The sequence below is a fragment of the Semicossyphus pulcher genome, unplaced genomic scaffold, assembly GCF_022749685.1.
Source record: "Semicossyphus pulcher isolate SPU_LCO1_2020_fin unplaced genomic scaffold, fSemPul1.0.p SCAF_11, whole genome shotgun sequence".
Taxonomy (NCBI): Eukaryota; Metazoa; Chordata; class Actinopteri; order Labriformes; family Labridae; genus Semicossyphus; species Semicossyphus pulcher.
This window is the reverse complement of record NW_027211615.1, coordinates 25,142,501-25,163,465: the sequence shown is the minus strand read 5'-3', so window position 1 is coordinate 25,163,465 and position 20,965 is coordinate 25,142,501. Positions and strand designations below refer to the sequence as shown.

General features: G+C 42.1%; 1 protein-coding gene across 1 annotated transcript in view; it reads left to right on the top strand.

Moving 5' to 3' along the window:
• The window catches only part of scara5 (scavenger receptor class A, member 5 (putative)), a 100,176-nt gene that overhangs the window by 2,416 nt on the left and 76,795 nt on the right, over positions 1-20,965 (top strand). Inside the window, exons 2-3 of the mRNA XM_069657685.1 lie at positions 5,771-5,892; positions 10,959-11,087. Coding sequence (XP_069513786.1) covers positions 5,781-5,892; positions 10,959-11,087 — 241 coding nt within the window. The 5' untranslated portion in view covers positions 5,771-5,780. The remainder of the gene's footprint in view (positions 1-5,770; positions 5,893-10,958; positions 11,088-20,965) is intronic.

Below are 20,965 nucleotides of genomic sequence, written 5' to 3'. Positions count from 1 at the left end.
CAAAATGTTCAGGGAAACTGAAGCTCTGTCTCAATTCAGGTGCTGCATTCAAGGACGCAGTCTCATAATTCATAACCTGCATAGACGCTAAGGCTGAACTGCAATGAGACGGTCTGCTCTAACGAGGATTTCCTGTTTGCGTCACCAGCTATTCCTGCCCTTACCCTTACATCACCAAATGTGACTTCTGTTGCCTAGCGACAGCTAGTTAGCTGGCTAACTAGCTATCTTAACTAATGTGACGTAACCTAACCCATTATTTTAAAGATAATTTATGAGTTTCAAGGCCCCTTTCGTAACATGTGTATCGCTAGCTTTTGGACTGAGCTGAAACCAAAAACTTTTACATTAAAAAGTTTATTCCTCCGCCATCTCGTCTGAATTGGCGGTCAATGAATCTCTGGATATGTTGGGCCACGAAGGATGCGCCCGATGGATCCTTCGTGGCCCGAGAAAAGAAGGAGGCATTTATCGGCCACATCTGAAGGAGACTTCGAAGTGGGACTGCCTTTGATGCACCGCTGTGACGCAATCGGCCTTAAGCTTGAGTGTGAGTGCACGTTAAAAGAAGCTTTTTCATTTGGCCAATAGGGGGCAGTGAAACAAGCTGTAAGTGCAACACTGACAAAATGTGAAAAGGTGAAAATGTTATCAAATAGTTGCCTGTATATAAATCTGTTAGACACATGGCAACATAAGGATTCATTTGGAGTCATTAACATTTATTAGACTATTGATGATCGCAGCTCAAAGTGTAGTTTGGGGGCTTAAAGTCAAATATAAAGTTGTTCTTCACTAAGCGGACCATGCTAATATTTTAAACAGTCGAGGTCCAGGACATACAAGTGGGCTAAATAACATCAACACCTGACAAAACCTGGGTCAGTGTTAACATGATGCAAGAACACACCGCCTTTAATGCGGCCTCGCTTCCTCTTGGCCTGCTGTCCTCCTGCAGCCTGAACTGTTTGCAGTGACTGGATGGAGCTCCGAGCAGGAAAGCCTCCAGCCGTTTGAGGGATGAGGAGAGTGAAAATCCACTTCCCGTAAGATTTCATTCACATTAAGTTTGGATTTAATGAAGATTCCCTCAGGCCTCCTCAGATTTCCCCCGGCTCTTCAGCTCTATGATGAACAGCTGAGTTTAAGCATTAAAGGCTTCTTTGGTGTTAAAGCAGACTCCGACCTGGATGAAAGAAAAAGACTGGATAAATCCTTAAGAGCAGGTACAGTTTGTCAGAAATTAGGTCCTGCAGGGTTCTAGAGTTTAGTCTTGGATGTCCTGTAAGGTTTGGTTTGTGAGACGTTGCTGCTCCTGGACGATACTCGGGAATGTGCAGGTGTTTTGGGTCTTGTGTCCCCTTAAATCTGACACTTGCTGTGCATATTCACTGTCCTGGGAACCAGACAGTTCTAAAAGCTCATGTTTTCTTTGCTCTGGCAGATGCGTCTGCCTCCCCTACTGTGTAGACAGATTTCTAACCAGCCTGATTCAGGTCAGGCCAATAACAGCCGTTTATCTACCTTGAGGCAGGTTTAAGCTCTGCTGAGTGTTTTTCATTCAAAACCAAACGTGTGCTGCTGATGTGGAGCGTTCTGAGGCGACCGTCGCTTCAGTATCAAACAAACTGCAGGATATATAACATTATACTAAAACATGGCATGCTAAACGTCTGTGTATTAAGTCATATGAATTGGTTGGTGGAACTAGCTACCTTGCCAAGCAGCTACATCAAACATTTTGATTGGTTTTAACATCCAGTAGCATTTTGTTCTGTGCCCATTAATATCTTCCTTTGAAAGAAGGAGATCGCGGATACGCGGATAGGGTGTCTGGGCTCAATGCCTCCTGGGCACCCGTGGGCTATATATCCCACCTGGCCTGGGAACGCCGCAGGATCCCCCAGGAGGAGCTGGAAAACCTTGCTTGGGAGAGGGACTCATGGGTCATCTTGCTTAGCCTGCTGTCACCGTAATCAGGCTCCGGATAAGCGGAAGATAATGGATGGAACCTCGTATCCCATAAATTGTGGTTAAAGGGCTTCCTGTGTTGACAGCAGATATTCAGAGAATCGATATAAGCTTTCCAGGCCACGACTTGGACATTCTTGCTAGTCGCACAATGTTTGAGAGGGATGTCAACAACGGGATTGTTAGCTGCACTTGCATGCAGATGTTTGCGAATAGTGATTAATAAAGAAATCCTGGTGATGATACCTTATGGGCCGGCATTATGGCTAAGGCCTTCCATATCTTGTTCTCCACACAAATTTGTTTTTGTACATACAGCCAATGCCCGCTGATATAACTCGGACTACAAATGAAAACCAGAAGTTCTGACAACAAAAAATCTTGTCTCTCGCCCAGAAGCATAACATAACTGTGATGGACTCCGGTGCAAACTTTTTTCGGCCCTAAACAGAAGCCCACGCTTATGCGCACAAAGCAGACACTTTATGTCACCCTGTTGAGACTCACGGCGCAGCTCATATCCAAACCAGCCAATGATCAGAACCATGGCCTTCAGCCGTAGAGAGACATTTATCTACGCAAGTGATCTCCAACCCTGCTCCTGGAGAGCTACCTTCCTGCATGTTTTAGGTTTCTAACACACCTGATTTGAATGTTTTGATCATTATCAATCCCCTGAGAAGCTTCAGCTGGTTGATAACGAGCAGATCATTCAAATCAGGTGTGTTAGAGTACGGAGTACTCTCTTGTGTTAGAGTGTTAGTGTTAGTGTTAGTGTTAGAGTTAGAGTACACTCTTTGCTTTCCCACCATCCTCTGTTGGCACTGACCAACAGAGCCCAACTGTGATAAACTGATACATCCCTCCTAAACTCAGTGTGATTAAAAGATAACTCACCTCATGCTATCAGCCCGTCTCGCACACACACACCCGCTCTGTAGACACACAAACAGTCATGTGTGGGGTACGGAGGGTTTAGCGGGATCTCCTAGCAGCCCTAATGGTTCCTGCCTAGCTTCAGTCTAAATGTCAACCTGACCCTTCCGTCGCCTCCGTAATGAGAAAGTCCAGACTGAGCGCTTTTTAACCACTTCGTCAAACACTCACAGATCTGCCGCCGGGGCTTGTGGGAGTTAAACACCCAGCGACTCCGGAGCGCAGAAGATTTAATTTGATCCGTCGGAGATGTCTGTGCCCGACACAACCTCTCTGTCACGAGTGATATCTGTTTGCTCTGTGTCGGCCATATTTGGTTTACATCGTGTGTAGCGTGGGAAACTCAACGCAAACTAGGAAAGCAAATGTGCTCAGCTCGGGGTAAATAGTCCCACTAGGTATTAAGACTGAAAGCTCTTGAGGGTGTTCCTAAAGGGTATCACTGATTGTGATTCATTATCAGTTAAATTCTTGACAAATAAAATGTGAAATTAAGTGTGCTCCATCGTAGATTTTACACCAGAAGCTCATCATGGCTGCACCTGCACGATGACACTATGAACCATGTGTTTAAGACGGACTCTTGTGATGAGTGGCTTCCGAGCAAAATTCCTCTCACCATGGAGATCAGATTTATTTGCCCAAGGAGGACACGTTGGAAATCTGCCATAACCATATATGTCAAAGTCCCCTTCATTTATCTCCTCTCATAACTCCCTTGTGGTTAATACTTGAGCTGCGTACATCACAGCTGCTTAAGATACTGTTACAGTCCTGGAGCTTCTTTACATTTTTATGTGTCAGCTGAAAGAAAACTGTCGCATATTATAGTAAGGACACGGACACATTCTCATGGCTGTACCTGACATTGGCCTTGAGATATTCATGCTCAAAAATGATGCAAAACTATGAGAGGCAGTAGCCACTACCGTACACTCCTCATGACTAGTTGATATTAACCAGTCACTCCAGGAAGTTGCGATTCAGTGAATTCCCTGCAACTTTTCAGCAAATTTGACCAATCAACCTATTTCCCCCACGGGCATCGACGTGTACGTCACCAAATATTGATTCTTATGGGTCTGAAATGTTGTATAAACATGGGAAAGTATCGCTTACTGTGCCTTTAAAGGAGCAATTCGCCCCTGGAAAAAGCCACTGTCAGTCAAAGCTGGTGTTCTCTGTAATCGATAGAAGCAATTATATTTGAAATTGGCGCCATAGCTGTGGAGAAAGTTGGACAAACAGCTCGTGGTTTTTGCCCATTCTACGTTCCTACAACACCCAGCGTGCATTGCACCCCTCCCTCTGAAAGGAACGGCCCAGCGAGAGACGCTGGAGTGAAATACTAACGTTTTGCTGCAGGCAACGGCTCAGAGCGGTACAGAATCTGAAATACGACAAGAATATACCGGTGGATCACCTAAAAAATCTTCAGGTCTGCAGTCTACATTTCAAACCTGACGATTTTGAACAGGACATGACATCGGAGGGGGACGTCCTAGACTGAGGAAGTGTAGTTTAGCAAGCTCCCTGGCCTCCGCCAGATGACGTGTTTTACGTCGTCTGGCGGAGGTTTTCCAGGGCCTGTTGGAGAAGCAGATAGCGTCCTCCAAAGGCACAGAGAGAAATTGCATTTGTTTCCTTCCATAATAGCATTAGCTCCCCATAATAGCATGATAGGACTGAGGTTGAAAATTGGCGTACTGGCCCTTTAATATCTCCGGAACACTGCATGCTAGAGACAGACAGCTGCGCCATTGCGATCCGGTGCGATCCTTTCTTTCATGTGCTACCTGATCAGGCCTCAAACTACAGTGTCTTTGAGACTCTACACAGTGAATCCATGATACCAAATCCAACAGTCGATGTCTTTTGATTATTTATCCAAGTTGAAAACTGTTAGCCGTTCACTTAGTCACTTGCTGGTGCCTTTAACTTTCCACCAACCAGAGGCTCTGTTACAAATGTGAGTCAGTGTTGATCTCAAAGAGTGTTTGTACTGTGAGTTAGTTATTATCGTCTCTTATCAGTGGTTTTATTCAAGTGTAGCAGCCAAAAAACAAGTAGAACAGCTTAAATGTGATAAAGTGTAGATTGTTCTTGGGGCATAGAAATAGGCTCAGTGTGAAATTACTATTCCCTGGTAACCTCCTTTAGTGTCATTCATTTTTTCACATTTTATTTGGCATCGTGACACAGAAATTGACAGGAAGTGATGGCTTTATTGGTTATTTGTAGCTCACAGTGGATGTGTCATGTTACACACAAAACAGCCTGAAAAGACTGCATTGCAACTGTTGCAAAACCTGCAGAGAAATCAGGCAATTTAGGCCACAACAATCACACCTGCATTAATTATGACCAAAACTGTAATAAATATTTTAAGCACGTTTTGTTTTTAATTATGCAAAAAGCCAAACAGACACATGAAATGGGGCAGAAACACAACCAAGACGGGGAGGAAACAAATCACATAAGACTGGTTTGAAGCAGCCACAATCCTCCCAATCCTCACACCACCAGAGTTTCCTCCTGTCTGTTTAGCTTGGACCTACTGTTGAGTGTGTGCTTGTGTCTGTATTGTTGCTTGAAAAGTCTAACAGACACAACTTCAGTCTACGAGACACTAGAGGGCACTGGTGAAAACACAGTTTTAAACTTCTATACTTCTATAGATTTTCAGCCATCTTTTCTTCTTCTTACACGTAACGAAACCAGGAATTTGCCATCCACCTCTATGAAAGCATCTACATTTGTTAGTTTCTTCACCCACATATTTATTTAATTTGTTGCCTGTTTCTTTATGATCCTAGAGCTTGTTTGACACTTTCATTTCACTGCATGTCCCTTTTCTGTTCAGTGAGGAGGAGATGGAGAACAAGGCCATGTATCTGACCACATATGAGGAGAGAGAGAACGCCTCCATGTACGAAGAGGCCTACGAGGGACGCAACCTGTCCAAACTCAACCTGTGTGATGAAGGTAAGGAGGAGACTCGAGACCTGCAGAGAGTTTGACACTATAAAGCTCCTCTTTAAAGAGATTTTCACCCAAAATGCAGATCAGTTTAAACTAATTTGTATCTCTTGTGCAATCAAAGTACGTATGTACCGGTGCAATAAGAAGGTGATTATGTCATATGTATAATGGCATGGACAGATCCTGAATACTGTTTATGTGAAATGATCTTAGTCTCGTTCTCTTTGGCGCCACCTATGGCGATAAACGGGAATTGCAAGAGCACACTTCCCAGATATCCAGACAGAGTTGCATGTGTGACGTCCACGGTTGGCTCCGGTTGTAACTCTTGATTTGACTCACTGACGGTCACTTTCCTTTTTAGACTGTTTGCTTTCATCTGAGCGTCGAGTTTCTTGTCTCTAATTTACCACCGGCACTTTCTCAGCACTTTCGTGGTCATTCCGTTTTTTCTTGATTTATTGATTTGTTTTTGTTTAACCTCCAACAATTTGCAAAATTCTCACATTATTGAGGAAGGGAAATTTAAGTGAAGGAGAAGAAATGGGAAGGAAGGGACTTTCTACAGAACCATTTATTCGTGTAAACAAAGACACCCACACACACATTAATAACCAACACAGTCAGTTGAGTACGCACACACACACACACTCACACACAAGTAAAAGCAATGCTGTCACCGCTTGGCATTTGCTCCCCTCTTGCTATGGTCATTTATGAAAGCCAGGAGTGTGCAGGAGCAACATCTGCTGCAGTGTGTGTTTCTGTGTGTGTGTGTGTGTGTGTGTGTAAGTGTGTGTGTGTGTGTGTGTGTACAGGTGCAGCTGCAACAAATCCACAGTTGACCCTGTGGTGTTCTCAGGTTTCGTCCGAGCGCTCTGCGAGTTCGGTGGGAAAGTCTTAACTGGAGAATTTGTTGACATTTTAATGGAAAGTGGACAATGGCCGCACACATCAGAACGACCGTCCTCGTCCAACTCCTCTAATCCGGGAACATTTTCACACCTCGTTCAATTAGAGGAGAGATTCCCAGCCATGGCACTGTTGATTTCTACGGGTTGCAGTGGAAGAGAGCAAAACAAAGCGCTCGGGAGGTTTAAAAGAGAGTGTGATTCAAACATTATTCACACAACCGGAGCCTGTGTTTATGTTGGGTTAACACACTATGAATTGTGGGTAAAGAACAGGAAGAAAACTCAAAGTTTATGGGGTAAAATGTTGTGAAATCTGGCTCTGAAACCATTTGCGTGAGGTGCTATCTCCCCCCTGGTCTCACTCGTGCAGAGTAATTCTAACAGCACATTATGATTAATTTGACAATGACATGTTAACGTTTAAATACACACACCTAGATTAACACAATTAAAGCTCTTCTGTTTGTTTCAGAGACATACACGTTATTTCACCATGACCTGACCATTACAGAGTCCGTGCTGGACTTTTATAGGATGTATGGTGTTTGCCAGGCAGCATGTGTATTTGATTTAGGAAGTTAAAGTCAAAGGAACAATGCCTTATACTTGTAAATTCAATTATTTCAGCAAAAACAGCCAATGCACAGTCAGTGCCAGTAGGTGACTCACACCGGCACGGCTGGAAACAAACAGACTCATGATATGTGTCAAAATAGGTCAGGAGTTGCTGTTGCTCCGCCGTGTTTGCTTATAAAATAAACCTACAACTTAAATACGCTGTATCTGTGTTTAAACAGGACACAGTATGTTCCAGACAGATACAGTCAGAGGGAACCTACATGAGTGCGATACAATTGTTTGACTCTACTGTCTCCATAATGTCTGTTGGAAAAGCTCCAAAGCACTGCTGAATACATTTGAAGATATCATATTTCCACTAAGATATATCTTTCTGTACTGTTGTTTCTGCAAAGTAAGAATTAGTTTGCATGATTAGATGTTAGGCAAGGGATAATGTATGGTGAGCAGGGCCCTGACGCGACCCTGGAGACTTGTACTTCATGTGCATCTCTCTGTCGTAGCCTTCCCTTTTTGCATCGTTTAACCTTTATTGTTTTCTCTCTGCTGTTTTGTCTGTTTTCTTTTTTCCCTCTGTAAACAAACCAACGTTAAATTTTACCGGACTTCTTTCAGCGGATTGATATGATTACAGTTAGTCCCCCGGTCTGTTCTTCACAGCAAAGGTCTGTTATCGAGAAATAGCAGACCTCGGAATTTCTGTAATTAACCAATCAGAATCGAGTATTTAACACAGCTGTGTAATAACAAAACATAACTCCATCTCTGTTTTGTTCAGACTAGTATAGCAAAGAAAGCAGTATAGATTTTTCAGATTTTCTCTTACTGTTTTATTGTTACGTTGTTATTTTGAAAACTCCATAGATCCCTTGACGAACCCCTTTTCTTCATTGCAACAGTCTGCCATTGAGAATTAGCAGACCTCGGAATGCTGTAATTAACCAATCAGAATCGGGTATTTAACACAGCCGTGTAATAATTAGCATTATTACATAGGACACAAAGATGTATTATAAAGTACAATACAATATTACGCTTATGAAACTTTCAGACAGAAAGAGAGAATTGTCAAGCAAAAACGCCAAATATTTCTCGAAGTTCAGCACCTCAAATGTACCAAATTGAAGCTTTTAAACGGAACATATTTATTCATTTAGTTAAACAAAGAATTTGAAGATGTCACCTCAGGTTTTGAACATTTTAATGGCCTTTTTATTTTTATTTTTTCATTTCATAGGGAAAATGTTCATCAGTTATTTCCAAATAAAATCAAATACAATAATGCACAAGACATTTGTTAAAGAAATTGTTGAAATTTTGGGAAATATGCCCCTTTCTAAAAGTTAGATGGGACGATTAATGCAACTTTCAAGTCTGTGCAAGGAGTATGAAGCTATAGCTGGAGGTAATTAGCCTAGCTTAGCATTAACACTGGAAGAGGACCTGTCTTTTTACAGTTAAAAAAGGGGCCTATAAGCAACTCTTAAGTGTTTATTTAATTTAAGTAAAGAGTATTATATGACTTTTGTCTAGGGGGAATTAATGAACTGTTTCTTGGCAAAAAACAAACAGTCACCGCTTCAAGTGTTGATGCTAAGCTAATCACCTCCCTGGTCTAGCTCCATACTTAAGGCATTGTCGTGAGAGTATTGAAATTGATTTTCTTATCTAAATCCCGGTTGAAAAACAACATTTTCCTACAGTGATGACCTGTGAAGAGAAGACTCACACATGCGTGTTGCACTAAAGCTTGAGAGAGACCAAAAATGATGTGATAATTTCCCCCTTAAGCTCCAGACAGCTGGTTTTATTTCCTCGTCTGTGTTTTTATGATGGTGTTTGTATGACGTGTCGTTGTTTTGTCTCTTCCATAAGAAGTGTGCTATGGAGTTCATTATTACTTTAACTGAGCCGGACTAGCTTAGAGAGTATTTCTGTTCCTATACATTCCATCATTGTGACACACATCTGAGCCAGCTGTGTTTGTCTTATGCTGGACATGTGTGTGTGTGTGTGTTCTTCAGCATAAAGGGGAAGTGTGTGTGTGTGTGTGTGTGTGTGTGTGTTCACGTGTGTGCATCAGCAACAACCCAGCAGTGCTCACTGACAGATTGTCACGGTCCAAATGAAACCATGATGTTGGAAGGCCACGCTTTAAAATCAGTGTTTATATTTCAAAGTCAAACTCAAGCCAACATGAAGACTGTTCGCAGGAGGATAGAATCTCATTATAACCTAATAATGTCCCAGTGGGTGTAATATTCATCACAGTGGTCATGTCATGTGTCCACAGTGATTTCTCAGAGACACCTGTCTGTTCATGTTTACATCCTCTCCTGGGCCTCTTAACGTAACAAAGATATTTAAGATATTTAAGTTATGTCTGGCTCTGCTTCTTTCCTTCGAGAGCGTCTAAACTCCTACATTATGTCTTCAGTGCTAACTCAAAAACTGTGTTGACATCACTGGCATTACACTGATATTTGACATGGTCATGCTGTAGCTTTGCAACTGTAACAAGGCACGGAATGTCAGTTGAGCTTTGGAATTTTCACAACATTCCGAAGGGGTTAGCAATAGCAAATGATCACTAGCCACTAGTCCTTTTATCTTCCGAATAAAAAAATATGAGACAAAGAACTAGACCAAGTGAAAGCTGCGGTTTAAACATTGTGCTTGTTGTAACAACCTACTGTTCGCATGCCTGGCTAAGCTGCATCAGAAAGCTAGCTCTTCTTCAAAGACAAAGAGTTAGCATATTGTTAGCTAGCTACATTATTTTGGAGGGGGTTTGGGTTGTGTTAGAAAATGCTCAGTTCTGAAACAGTTACTTCTCTATCCCGCTGTTTTACCCTACATAATCAAGCTAAACTCATTGGTAAATTCTAATCCATATACCGATATATTTCAAAAGTGAACGTTTAGTTTACAAAATGCTAAAACAAAATGAGTAATTCTTTTGTTCAAATAGTTGGCCACCAGGGTCAGCCCTACACATGGGTCTGTATTTGACCTACTGACTGACTGCTTGCCTGACTGCCTGACTGACTGACTGAGTGACGGTACTTTCAGAGCCATAGAGAGAGAGAGAGTTGCAACATCGCAATGCATAAGGACAGTCCTTGTAACACATTGCCCACAAAAGCGCACATTGACCTGATGCGATCAAGTTTTGACCTAGTCTTGTTAGTAGTCAAAAAAGTCCAATTTCACTCTATTAAAGATCGTCTTCCATAACTGTTACGTTGCAAAAATCACAAAGCTTGCTTCATGTTGTATAGTAATTACATACAATACACATTAAATCTGAGTCTGAAAACATTTGAGGGATATTGCATTCCTAGTCCAAAGACCGATGAAGGATGTGACTCTAGAACAACTTTCGAAAATCTCTTCATCCTCTTGACCTGAAGGGAGTGTTCCCTCAACATCAACATCCTAATCCCTGCCTCCTGCCAAGCCTGTCACCACTTAACACTCCTCTCAGGGTCAAACAAGAATTACTCTCTATAAAACCGACACAGTTCTGTTTATGTATGATAGAAGTGTCTTTTCTGTGTGTTTTGTCTTGGTCAGGTTCTGGTAAACGTCGCAGGAAGCAGGATCAATGCTGCGGTCACCTCAACTCGCTCTCAGCCATCAAGTACGCCATCGTCTCCCTCTACATCCTGGTGCTTCTCACCATCTTCGGACTCTGCCTGGCAGGTAGGATGAGTGCAGACTTTATCACATCATTATTTGGGCACAGTTGGTATATACCAGATGATTTAGTCTACCGTCATCTGCATATCTTTGACCTTTTTTATCCCAACTCAGAACAAAGTAATAAAACTACAAATATTGAGTCACTTTAAAATAATTTCAGAAGCTCAAAAAACATTTTAACAATGGCCAATTATTTATACGACAGCACATACAAAGTGAAAACAAAATTTGTCTTTAAAGGTATAATAAGTAGGATTTTTTCTTGCATTTTGTCAACAACACATTCAAACTTGGCCCCTCCTCCTGGACTCTTCGTCACCAGAAGCTCACTCTCACTCTCTCGAGAACACGCCCACCCTGCCGAGCTAACACAAACAGCATCACGGTACCTTTGCGGTAGCATGCTAACCGCCGGTTACTGTTGCGCTAGCATGCTAACCGCTGGTTAGCTTGTCCTACCCGGTTTGAGGCACCTACCTGCACAACAGAAAGAAGGCCAATTCAGCATCGCTCTGTCGCCATGTTCATCGGTCTGAATGGGGCCCAGTTGCTAATTTTAACCACTCCCACACTCACCTATACGCTGTGATTGGCTCAGGGAACCACAACAGCGCCCCTCCTGAAAACAGCCCGTGCAAAGCAGCACAACAGAATAGATGCAGAGGGAAGGATCTCACAAGGGTCTGCACACACACTCACCAACACACATGTATAGAGGCCCATAAGAGATGATTTATATTATATTATATTTATAAAAGTCTATGTTTTATTTTTTTTAGGAAAATCCTACTTATTATACATTTAAGTTCATTTTGTTTACAGCTGCATCTTTTTTTTTTTTTTGCACAATCTGATCCTCTGCACAGAAGAAATAACGTCACATTGACTGTTTGACTGGCTTTATTATTTCAAAGGCAACAATTTTTGCACGAGGCACCTGAATGCATATATAGGCAAAAAGGTCAGAGTTCAAGGCACAATGTTATAAAGAAGTTGTACGTCACAAATGTATGCATACTGCATGCAAAGTGCAGACTGTGTAGGATAAGCTTCAGTGCGTACTCTAGTGAAAAGAAAAGGTATAATTGTGAACATGGTGCGTCTTTTGCATGACTTGTCCTCATGAGTTTGTCCAGTCTCAGTCAGAAAGAAAAGAAAAGAAAGAAGGGAGCAAGAACAAATAATGTAGTTTTCTGTACTGTACACACTGAAATAAAGGGCATATTGTCCGTCCATTGTTCTCAGAGCTCTGTTATGTATATGACATCACCTTCCCTCAAGGTTGAATTGTAATGAAGGACACACACATGCTACACAAAACTCACTTAGTCTGAAGTAACACTCTGGGATGTGGTCTGAAACCCGACTCCCCTTTTAAACTGTCTGTTCTGGTTTAGCATAAAGAACACGCCGACACATAGACGCACACACGCATATACACAATGTATATACAAGGATATGAAGCGTAACTTAAACTCTAGTAATGTAAAGCCCTGCTGCTGATTTTATTGACTTTATGACTTAACTTGACAATTTTACTGTTCTATCTGTTGAAAAGTTTATATAATAATTTGTCAGTGCCAAAAGTAGCACTGATCTCTGTATCTGTTAAAAGCAGCTTTCCTCTGTCCTTGGAGATTTTCCTGATCTCAATCGTGAAATCAGTTTTCCGAGTGCAGTGCCCGACTGACCTCTGTGCGTGTGTGACAGATGTAAACTTGACTCGCAGATGTGAAAGTCGTGAATGTCACCCGCATTTTGGAAGTGTGACAAGTTTGATCTTTTAGACAGCTCCTGTACATCAAAGATAGAGAGCAGATCGAGTTTGACACTGGTTGGCTGGTTCTTTTGGTTCCTGTATCCCACATGTATGGCAATAAAAATTCCAGGTTTCTATCAGCATAGGATTCTACAATGCACAGAGACTTTAAGCCTGCTGAAATGTCCTTGAGCCAGAAGCCAGACTTTTATCATTTATCATTTTTTCTTACATTGGGGCGTCTCAGTTTGATGTAAAACCAGCACTGTCTTTAGCCTGATTCATAAGTTGGCATTTGATCCGATCTTTTTGGAGATCTATACTAGATCATAATCAGTGTTGTGACCAAGTCATCTTTGCTCAAGTCCCAAGTGCGTCTCAAGTCATTTGGTCCAAGTCTCAAGCAAGTCTCGAGTCATTTTTTCTTGGGCAAGTCAAGTCAAGTCCAGTCCTTAGTTAAAGTCGAGCTGAAACGGCATTTCGAGAGTATCTAGCTTCCATATCGTGACGTATTTTTCCGAGTGAAACAGGACGTGCAGGCGGGACATATCATTAGAGGGATTTGATTTGATTGTTGAGAAGTGGGCGTAGACAGACGTTCTCCACAGCGCAGTAGCTAGCTAACTGACCGAGCATTCTTGATGCTCTGCGGCTAAATATTTTAATTATATGTATAATGTATATATATAATGTATAATGTATTATTATATGTATATAATAATTGCAGATTGATTGGTTGAAATTGTTTGGTGCTAACTTACGTAAGCACATGTGAAATTTAGTTTTACCAGAAGAAAAAAATGATCGGATTTTGATATAAGAATTCGAAGAAATTGATTTTCCGTATTTTTTTTGGCCTATATTGTCAAATAGATGGGATGTGATCTAAAAGGATTAAAATGACATTTTTCATGTCACCGTGACTTTAAGACAAGTCAAGTCCCAAGTCAAGTCACTTTTTTTCCACCCAAGATCCAGCACTGTTACCTGTAGTATCCGGTCTTTATAAAGAGAAAAGACAAGGTGTTAGCAGCCCGTCTAATAATTATATTACTGGCCTATTTATATAACCTGTTGAAAAAGTATGACAATGAATTGTATCTGTATTATCTTGGCACAGACGCAGCCATGATGATGGTCTGCCCCACAGAACGTATTGAGTAGTAACGAGTACGACTGATGAGACTTCTCTTTGGGGGGGCTTTGATGTTACGTGTTGCCATAGCGAGGAGTTTGACTGACAGCCAGCCATCCAATCATCCAAACCACCAGTAACAAAGGGGCTGCAGGAGGTGGTTAGAATTTGAAACTTGCTGTGCTCAGTGACCAATCACTGGCACATTATGTAATAATGGCAGCCATTACCATGAAAACATTTCCCCAGCTGTATAAAAGTGGAAACCACCCATTCCCAAACCACTTCTAGTACCTTCCAAAACTAGATCTTGAGGTACAAACAGCGTGTCTTCCAAACACCACATGTATGTCTCAGTAATTAGAACTAAATAGGTGAAACTGTAATGTGGAAATGTGGGTCTCTGAGTTTTGGAAATTAGTGTTAGCTGTTGTTATTTCATATCACTCGGCCTGTGACTCAGTGCTGTAATATATTCCATCATCTCCAGAGCTCACAGCGCCGCAGTCCGTCCTCTGCCTCCCAGTTCATTTGGAAAAACCCTGGCCTGATGCCCCAGAAGCCTCATGGCCAATTCACTCCTGTGCATGTGTGTAAATGAGTAAGCTTTGGAGGTGTGTCAGACTTTATGGCTATTACCTTCCACGAACCCTGCTGCGGCCTCCTTGTAAATGTCAAGTCTGTTATTAGAGGAGGGGAGTACAAAGAGGGGCTGGTAGAGACAGAGAGCGGGGGAAAGACGACGGACGGGCAGAGAAATTAAGGGAGATAGAGTTTGAAAGACAAGTGACAGACGCAGGAGCAGGTTTAAGAGCTGTCTGGCTTCAGACCAGCAGGATCCTGGAGGAATCCTCTGCTCGCTCTAATCCTAATTTCATTTCAAGACCTCCCCTCCCCCGAGCTGCCCACTCATGCCGTAACCACACGGCTGATGCCATTAAATGGATGTGTGTGTATTCCCAGGCTCAGAGATGTAGTTAAGACTTTGGAACGGCTTGGTTGTCGTCACAGAGGTATCTGGTTATTTAAGGCTTTTAGATGAGGTTGTTTTAGAAAAGCAATCAAACTGGGCTTTTCAACCGGCCTCTCTTTAAATTAAATGCCAGCCATCCAGGAGTGTAGCTGCACAGGAGGCCCCGTCTCTTCACGCACAAACACACTCACAGCGGCTGCCAGTTTTCCGATGTGAACACAGATTCAACTCTGTGTTATCCACATTTGCTTTTTGTTTGAAATCTCACTTGACTTTGACTTTTTGTTTTTTTTCCAGCTCCTAAGTGGCCTCTTTGGCTTTCTACCAGCTCCGTGGCTCGTCCAGCGTCTCTGGTGCATTCAAACACATCCATATTTCATTGCTAGAAGGATCATGGAGCCCCATCACTGATTAAAAACATCTGCAATTCTGGCATGATAAGTGAAATATAGCATTTTCTGTGTCAGCGCATCTGATCCTAAATCTTGGTTTTGGACAAGTGAAAGGGGGGAGAGTGATAAACAGAAACAGAGACAGATGAAGCTAAAATGACAGCAGATGAAAGAGCCAGATGAGTCCTGCTCCATTCATCATGACGCTGAGATCTGCTCTATCAGGCTCCTATCTCCACGCAGATAGGAGCTCTGACGGCTCTGTTTAGGAGACTTTAAGCCTGCTGAAATGTCCTCGAGCCAGAAGCCAGACTTTTATCATCTCAGAGGCGCCTGCTGGAGAAACTTTTGTCTTTGTAGTCACTTGTTTTGGCTGACAGAGTTCAAGAGGAGAACCATTACTCAAGAGACATGCTTTGTCTTTTTAACATTAAAGCGCCACTAGACAACTGTGCATGTTGGCAAGCACGATTGGTGGCATGAAGTAACGCTTAAAGACTTGACTTCCCAGAAACCCTGTTGGCTGATCCAAGTGGGAACATTTGAACTCCTTACTCCCTGTTGACACGTACAAACTCAGCGTATAGCAGTACTTGGAGTTTCTCCTTAGCTTTTGTAAGCCTGAATCTTGCAAGAAGGTTTACCATTGAGCACTCTTCGGTCTGATTGAGGAGTTATTTATTCATTTTGCTGATATACCAGCATGCAGGGCATCTCCATGGATTTTCTGTCCTCGAGTCAAGCCTATTTAAGTTCTGTATCCTATTGAATGGTGAAGCTAAAGCAATTGGCTTTTCCCCCGTTTGGTACTTTTAGGTAGTTGAGATTAAGTGGAAATGAGCTCTAAAGGAATAAGTTTTTCTCTCCAGGTTGTCACTCTGGAGTATCAGAGCACATTTGCCAAAATTGACCTGTTTTCAATCCGTGCATTTCAATCTCAGGGGCCTTGATGCTTTTGACTTTTCACTCTGTAGCTGTGTCCCAATCCAGGGGCTGCAGCCTTCGAAGGCCGTATTTGAAGGCAGATTGCGTCACAGAAGCGCGTCGAAGGCTGTCCCAATTTGAAGGCTCCTTCAGATGCGGCCGACAAATGCATCCTCCGTTTTCCCAAGATGCATTGTGCGCCAATTCAAACGAAATGGCGGACTTTTAAACGACCGGGGAATACACTTTAAAATGTAACACATGTTTAAGAAAACAAAAGTTGAATTATCTTTAAAATAATAGGTTAACTTACTCGACGTTAGTTATGCTAGCTAGTTAGCCTGCTAGCTACCTGTTGCTAGGCGCCAGGAGCGGCGTTTGGTGGCGCAAGGGTAGACCAGACCGTCTCATTTCAGTTCAGCTTTAACATCTACGCAGGCTATGAATGGAGCATCCTCCGTGGACCGCCTCCTTCGAAGGCTGCACCCTGTGGATTGGGACACAGCTATAGAGAACAACATCACTGGGACTTTTCACTCTGTGTATCACTCCGCCTCAGCCAGGTGTTCTGAATACTGTTATTTAACACTACAGCAGACTGTGTATGTCTACTTTAATCAAGCTGGTACCTCTGAATAACACAGCAGACTCTTATTTCACCAGTTGGTGATAAATTAAAACAAACGATAAATGTACATGATAAAAAACAGCTGATGTGGTAACCTGTAGACACAGAGTGCAGGAGAATGTTTGGGTTGCTTAGCAACAAAAGTCCAGTTTTAAGTTGTGGAACTAGTTGAGTTTGTGGAGCAAAATAATAATCTATTACTGTTAATACTATTTACAGCTTGTACAACAACAATATCACACTTGAGGTCGTGACGTACAAAATATCAGCCGAATCACAGCCGTGATGATATTCAGTACATCACTTCCTCTCATGTGATATTGCTCAAAGGTGTGGAAGTGATGGTGCAGGGGTTTAGCCATCTGTCATAATTTCGTATTTCTGTGGATGGTGGGCTAACTATGCTGTTTGAGAAGTTTTGTATTTATCTTTTCATTCACCCGCTACTTCAATTACCTGCAAGAAGAAGAGAATCTCATGGCCCCTATATAGCCTATATAGCACCGATAGTCATAGTAGGTTTGGATTGAAATAAAAAAGAACATGAGTAATGACATTTTACTTTGTTTTGGCTTATGAACTACAAATGTTGTGCAGAAGTGTAGAGGCTTCGAATACTTTCAACCATTTTACAATAAGCAAACACAAATACATCAATAACAACTCTTAATTTAAACATCTCTTCCTGCTCAAAGAGAGTTTAAGCAGTAACCATGAACAGCTCTCTCTGATTGTGAAAACTTGTGACGTGTTGGGCTTTGGGATAAAAGCTGAGAGGTTGATTTTGTTGTCCCACAGGGCGTTCAGTATTTAATAGTCGAATGAGCTTTCATCTGCAGTGTCTGGCTGTACCGCAGGAAACCACACCTACTCAACTGATTGCAGTTGATTTGTCCAAATCATGTGTGAGACTCTAAAAAGTTCTCGACTTTGCAGAAGGAAACCAGATGCAGTTTTTGTCTAAAGCTGCTACTTTTATGTTGTCGCTCCATAAGGAATGATGCCAAATATATCAGCAGCAGAAGAGAGTTAACTCTATAAACGTCCTGAACTCTTACAGATGTTCTTCTCTGGGTACATCCAAAGAATTACAATAGCTCTTGCAGATAAGACACTATAAACATTATTGCATATTCAGGCAATAAAAGGAGAAAGAGAAGTTGGACTGAGCAGACGTAGACGTCTTATTGTTGTATTAAATGTTTTCACATGTGGCTGTTAAACACATTCAGTAAAAATCAAGAGCCTGTTTTTTTAGATTAATTAAATAGTGTGACGCACCAGTAATCCGTGTGAGTGTACCGGGCCATTCTGAAGGCCAGTTCAGATCAATGATTCGCAACGAGACTGGATGCAACTGCCAAAAAGTAAACGTTCTAAAACTGGGCCGTTCACATCAAAGCAACAGAACGCAACTCACACAGACATAGCTGACCGTCTCCATAGCAACGGCACACTGACATACCCCACTACTTCTGTGTTAATATTATAATGTTAGTTAATACTATAACCTTAGTATTAGGCCTAGGTTACATGAATTAACTAGCTATAAAAAGAAGTGGATGACAGTGACAGTGACATGCTCACAATGTTAGCTGTAACACTGATTAATAAACGCTAAGATAGAGAGTTAGGAAAGAGAGGATGGAGCCATCTTTGGCTACTGCAGCGCCAGAGACAGGGTGCCTACACCAATTTATGCTGTTTCCTGATTGGCTGAAGTTAAATAGCGACATCATTCAGTTCCAAAACTGCATTTGGAGATTTGACAAGTCAGATCTTTTCCAACTCCAGGCAACGGCTTCAGACGCTCTGCAACTAACCAGTTCTCACTGCTGCAATTTTCTCTGCAACATTCTGAAACTGTTTTGTTGCGTTGCGAATCATTGATCTGAACTGGGCTTAAGGGGACCAGTCACGACCATCATCATCAATGAGGTCAGTTTTTTTTTATCAGGCAAACTATCATCTTTATTATTATTGTCAATGGAAATTTAACATCTATTAACCTGAGAGATTCCTTAAATTTGTCCAAAAGGCCGGTTTAGCTCAGCAGTCAAATGGTGCGTCCCTTATAAAGAGGCTACTGTTTTCCACTGTTGTTAAGGCAACCACCGAATCATAGCTGTCATTAACCTAACTGTTATATTGTAAACTGACGAAAGGCCCGCCTCTCCTTTCATCCGATTGGACAATGAGAAAAAACGCCCATGACGTCGGGCGCTTTTCTGCTTTGAATTGAAAACGTGTGGCGCACAGAGCGGAAAAATGCTATTTTTGGTCATTATTATTGCGTTCATCAATATCGTGTTCGGCACAGAAAGGTTTAAAAACCAACTATTAACTGCCTTGTCCAGCACCAGACAACAAACAGACTAGTAGTGATTGCTAACTTAGTGATGTATTTAGCAGCTAAAGAGCCAGATATTTCCTTTAGGAGTTGGAGGAGACCAAAGCAGAGCTAAAAGAGAAACAAAAACTGGACACAACTGCTGTTTTGGATACGTAAATAAAGACCTGTTTTCTTATATGTTCACCATATCCACTTAGAAAAAATATGTTTCTGTTCAGAGCTTTATACTGCTTCCCCCAACTGGCCAAAAAAATCACTTTTCCCGGCTTATTGCCAGGTTGTGTGGACATAAAAAGAGAAATAGTCCCACTATTTGTTGATCTATGAAGCTATGATGAAGAACAACCAAGGACATAGTGTGTGAGTCTCTGAAAGTCGTCGAATTTCAAACTCATGAATCACACATGAGCTCAGCGGGGCAGCAACATAACATAACTCTATCTCTGTTTTGGTCCGACTGGTATAGCAAAGGAAGTAATATAGATTTTCAGATCGTCTCTTATGGTTTTATTGTTATTTCTTAAACTCCTCGACATTGATACCTTGAAGAAACCCCTGTGTTCTGTGGATGTTTTTGGTTGCATTTTGGCCAGACGTTGCTACAAATACCTCGTGCAACATCTGGAGCGAGTTCTCACAAAAACAGGTTGTGTAAAACACCCAACATACACATACAACAGCGAGAGGTTGGCCCATATAAGGCCATGGAGACAGGGCTTCAACAGCCTGGGTGTTCAGGACAGGAGGTTTCAGCAGGGTTTTATAATTGGATTTATGAGCTGGATGGAGATCATAGGCGCAGTCATGCAAAATGTGAAACAATTTGAGCACTTCGGTCCAAGTCCACCTGCTATTTATTCTCCATTTTTACTAAAGACACCTGTAGCTTTTTGCTTGTTATGTTTGAGCACATGAGCCTGTTATGTTTACAGGTTTATTTTCCTCCCCCGTGCAGCAGATCCGAACATGGCCTATGCCTCCCCTTCAGCTCGTACTGTAGGTGCAGCTGAGTCATGTTTTCCAGTCAGAGCAAACATGCAGCTCTCAGGTTTGGCATGGTTGGAATCTTTTTCCTCAGCCATTTAATTGCTGGAAAACATGATGGCGGGTTTGTTATTCTTCTTGTGAGCCATGAAATCTTTGAGCTCGAGTTTGTCTTTCTCGCTGATAGCTAACAGGCGTGTTATTGCCAGGCAGAAATAAGCAATAGACCCCGGGCACGGAAACGGGGTTATTTGGTTCTCTGGCCTTCTCAGTGATTGAGTCTGGTCATGCATTTGTTATCGTCGTTAGATTTATGCTTTACATCAACTTTTCCTGCAACAGAAACAATCTATTTTGGCTTCAATGAAAGCAGGTTATTTATAGTTCTGTGTTCTCACATCAGCAGTTGGATTCAGTTAAACTTTGTACTGCTACAGATCAGATCACCGTGAGGTCGCGCTGACAACAACAGGCACTTCCTCTTCCGGGTACACTGAAAAAATTGGGAGTGCGATTTACTTAGTACAACCTAGGTAACAACTTCCACACAGAAATTCCTAGCTTAAGCTTAAGGATGTGAGCGACTTTGACAAGGGCCAAATTGTAATGGCTAGACGACTGGGTAAGAGCATCTCTAAAACTGCAGCTCTTGTGGGCTGTTCCCGATCTGCGGTGGTCGGTAGCTACCAAAAGTGGTCCAAGGAAGGAAAATCTGTGACCCGGCGACAGG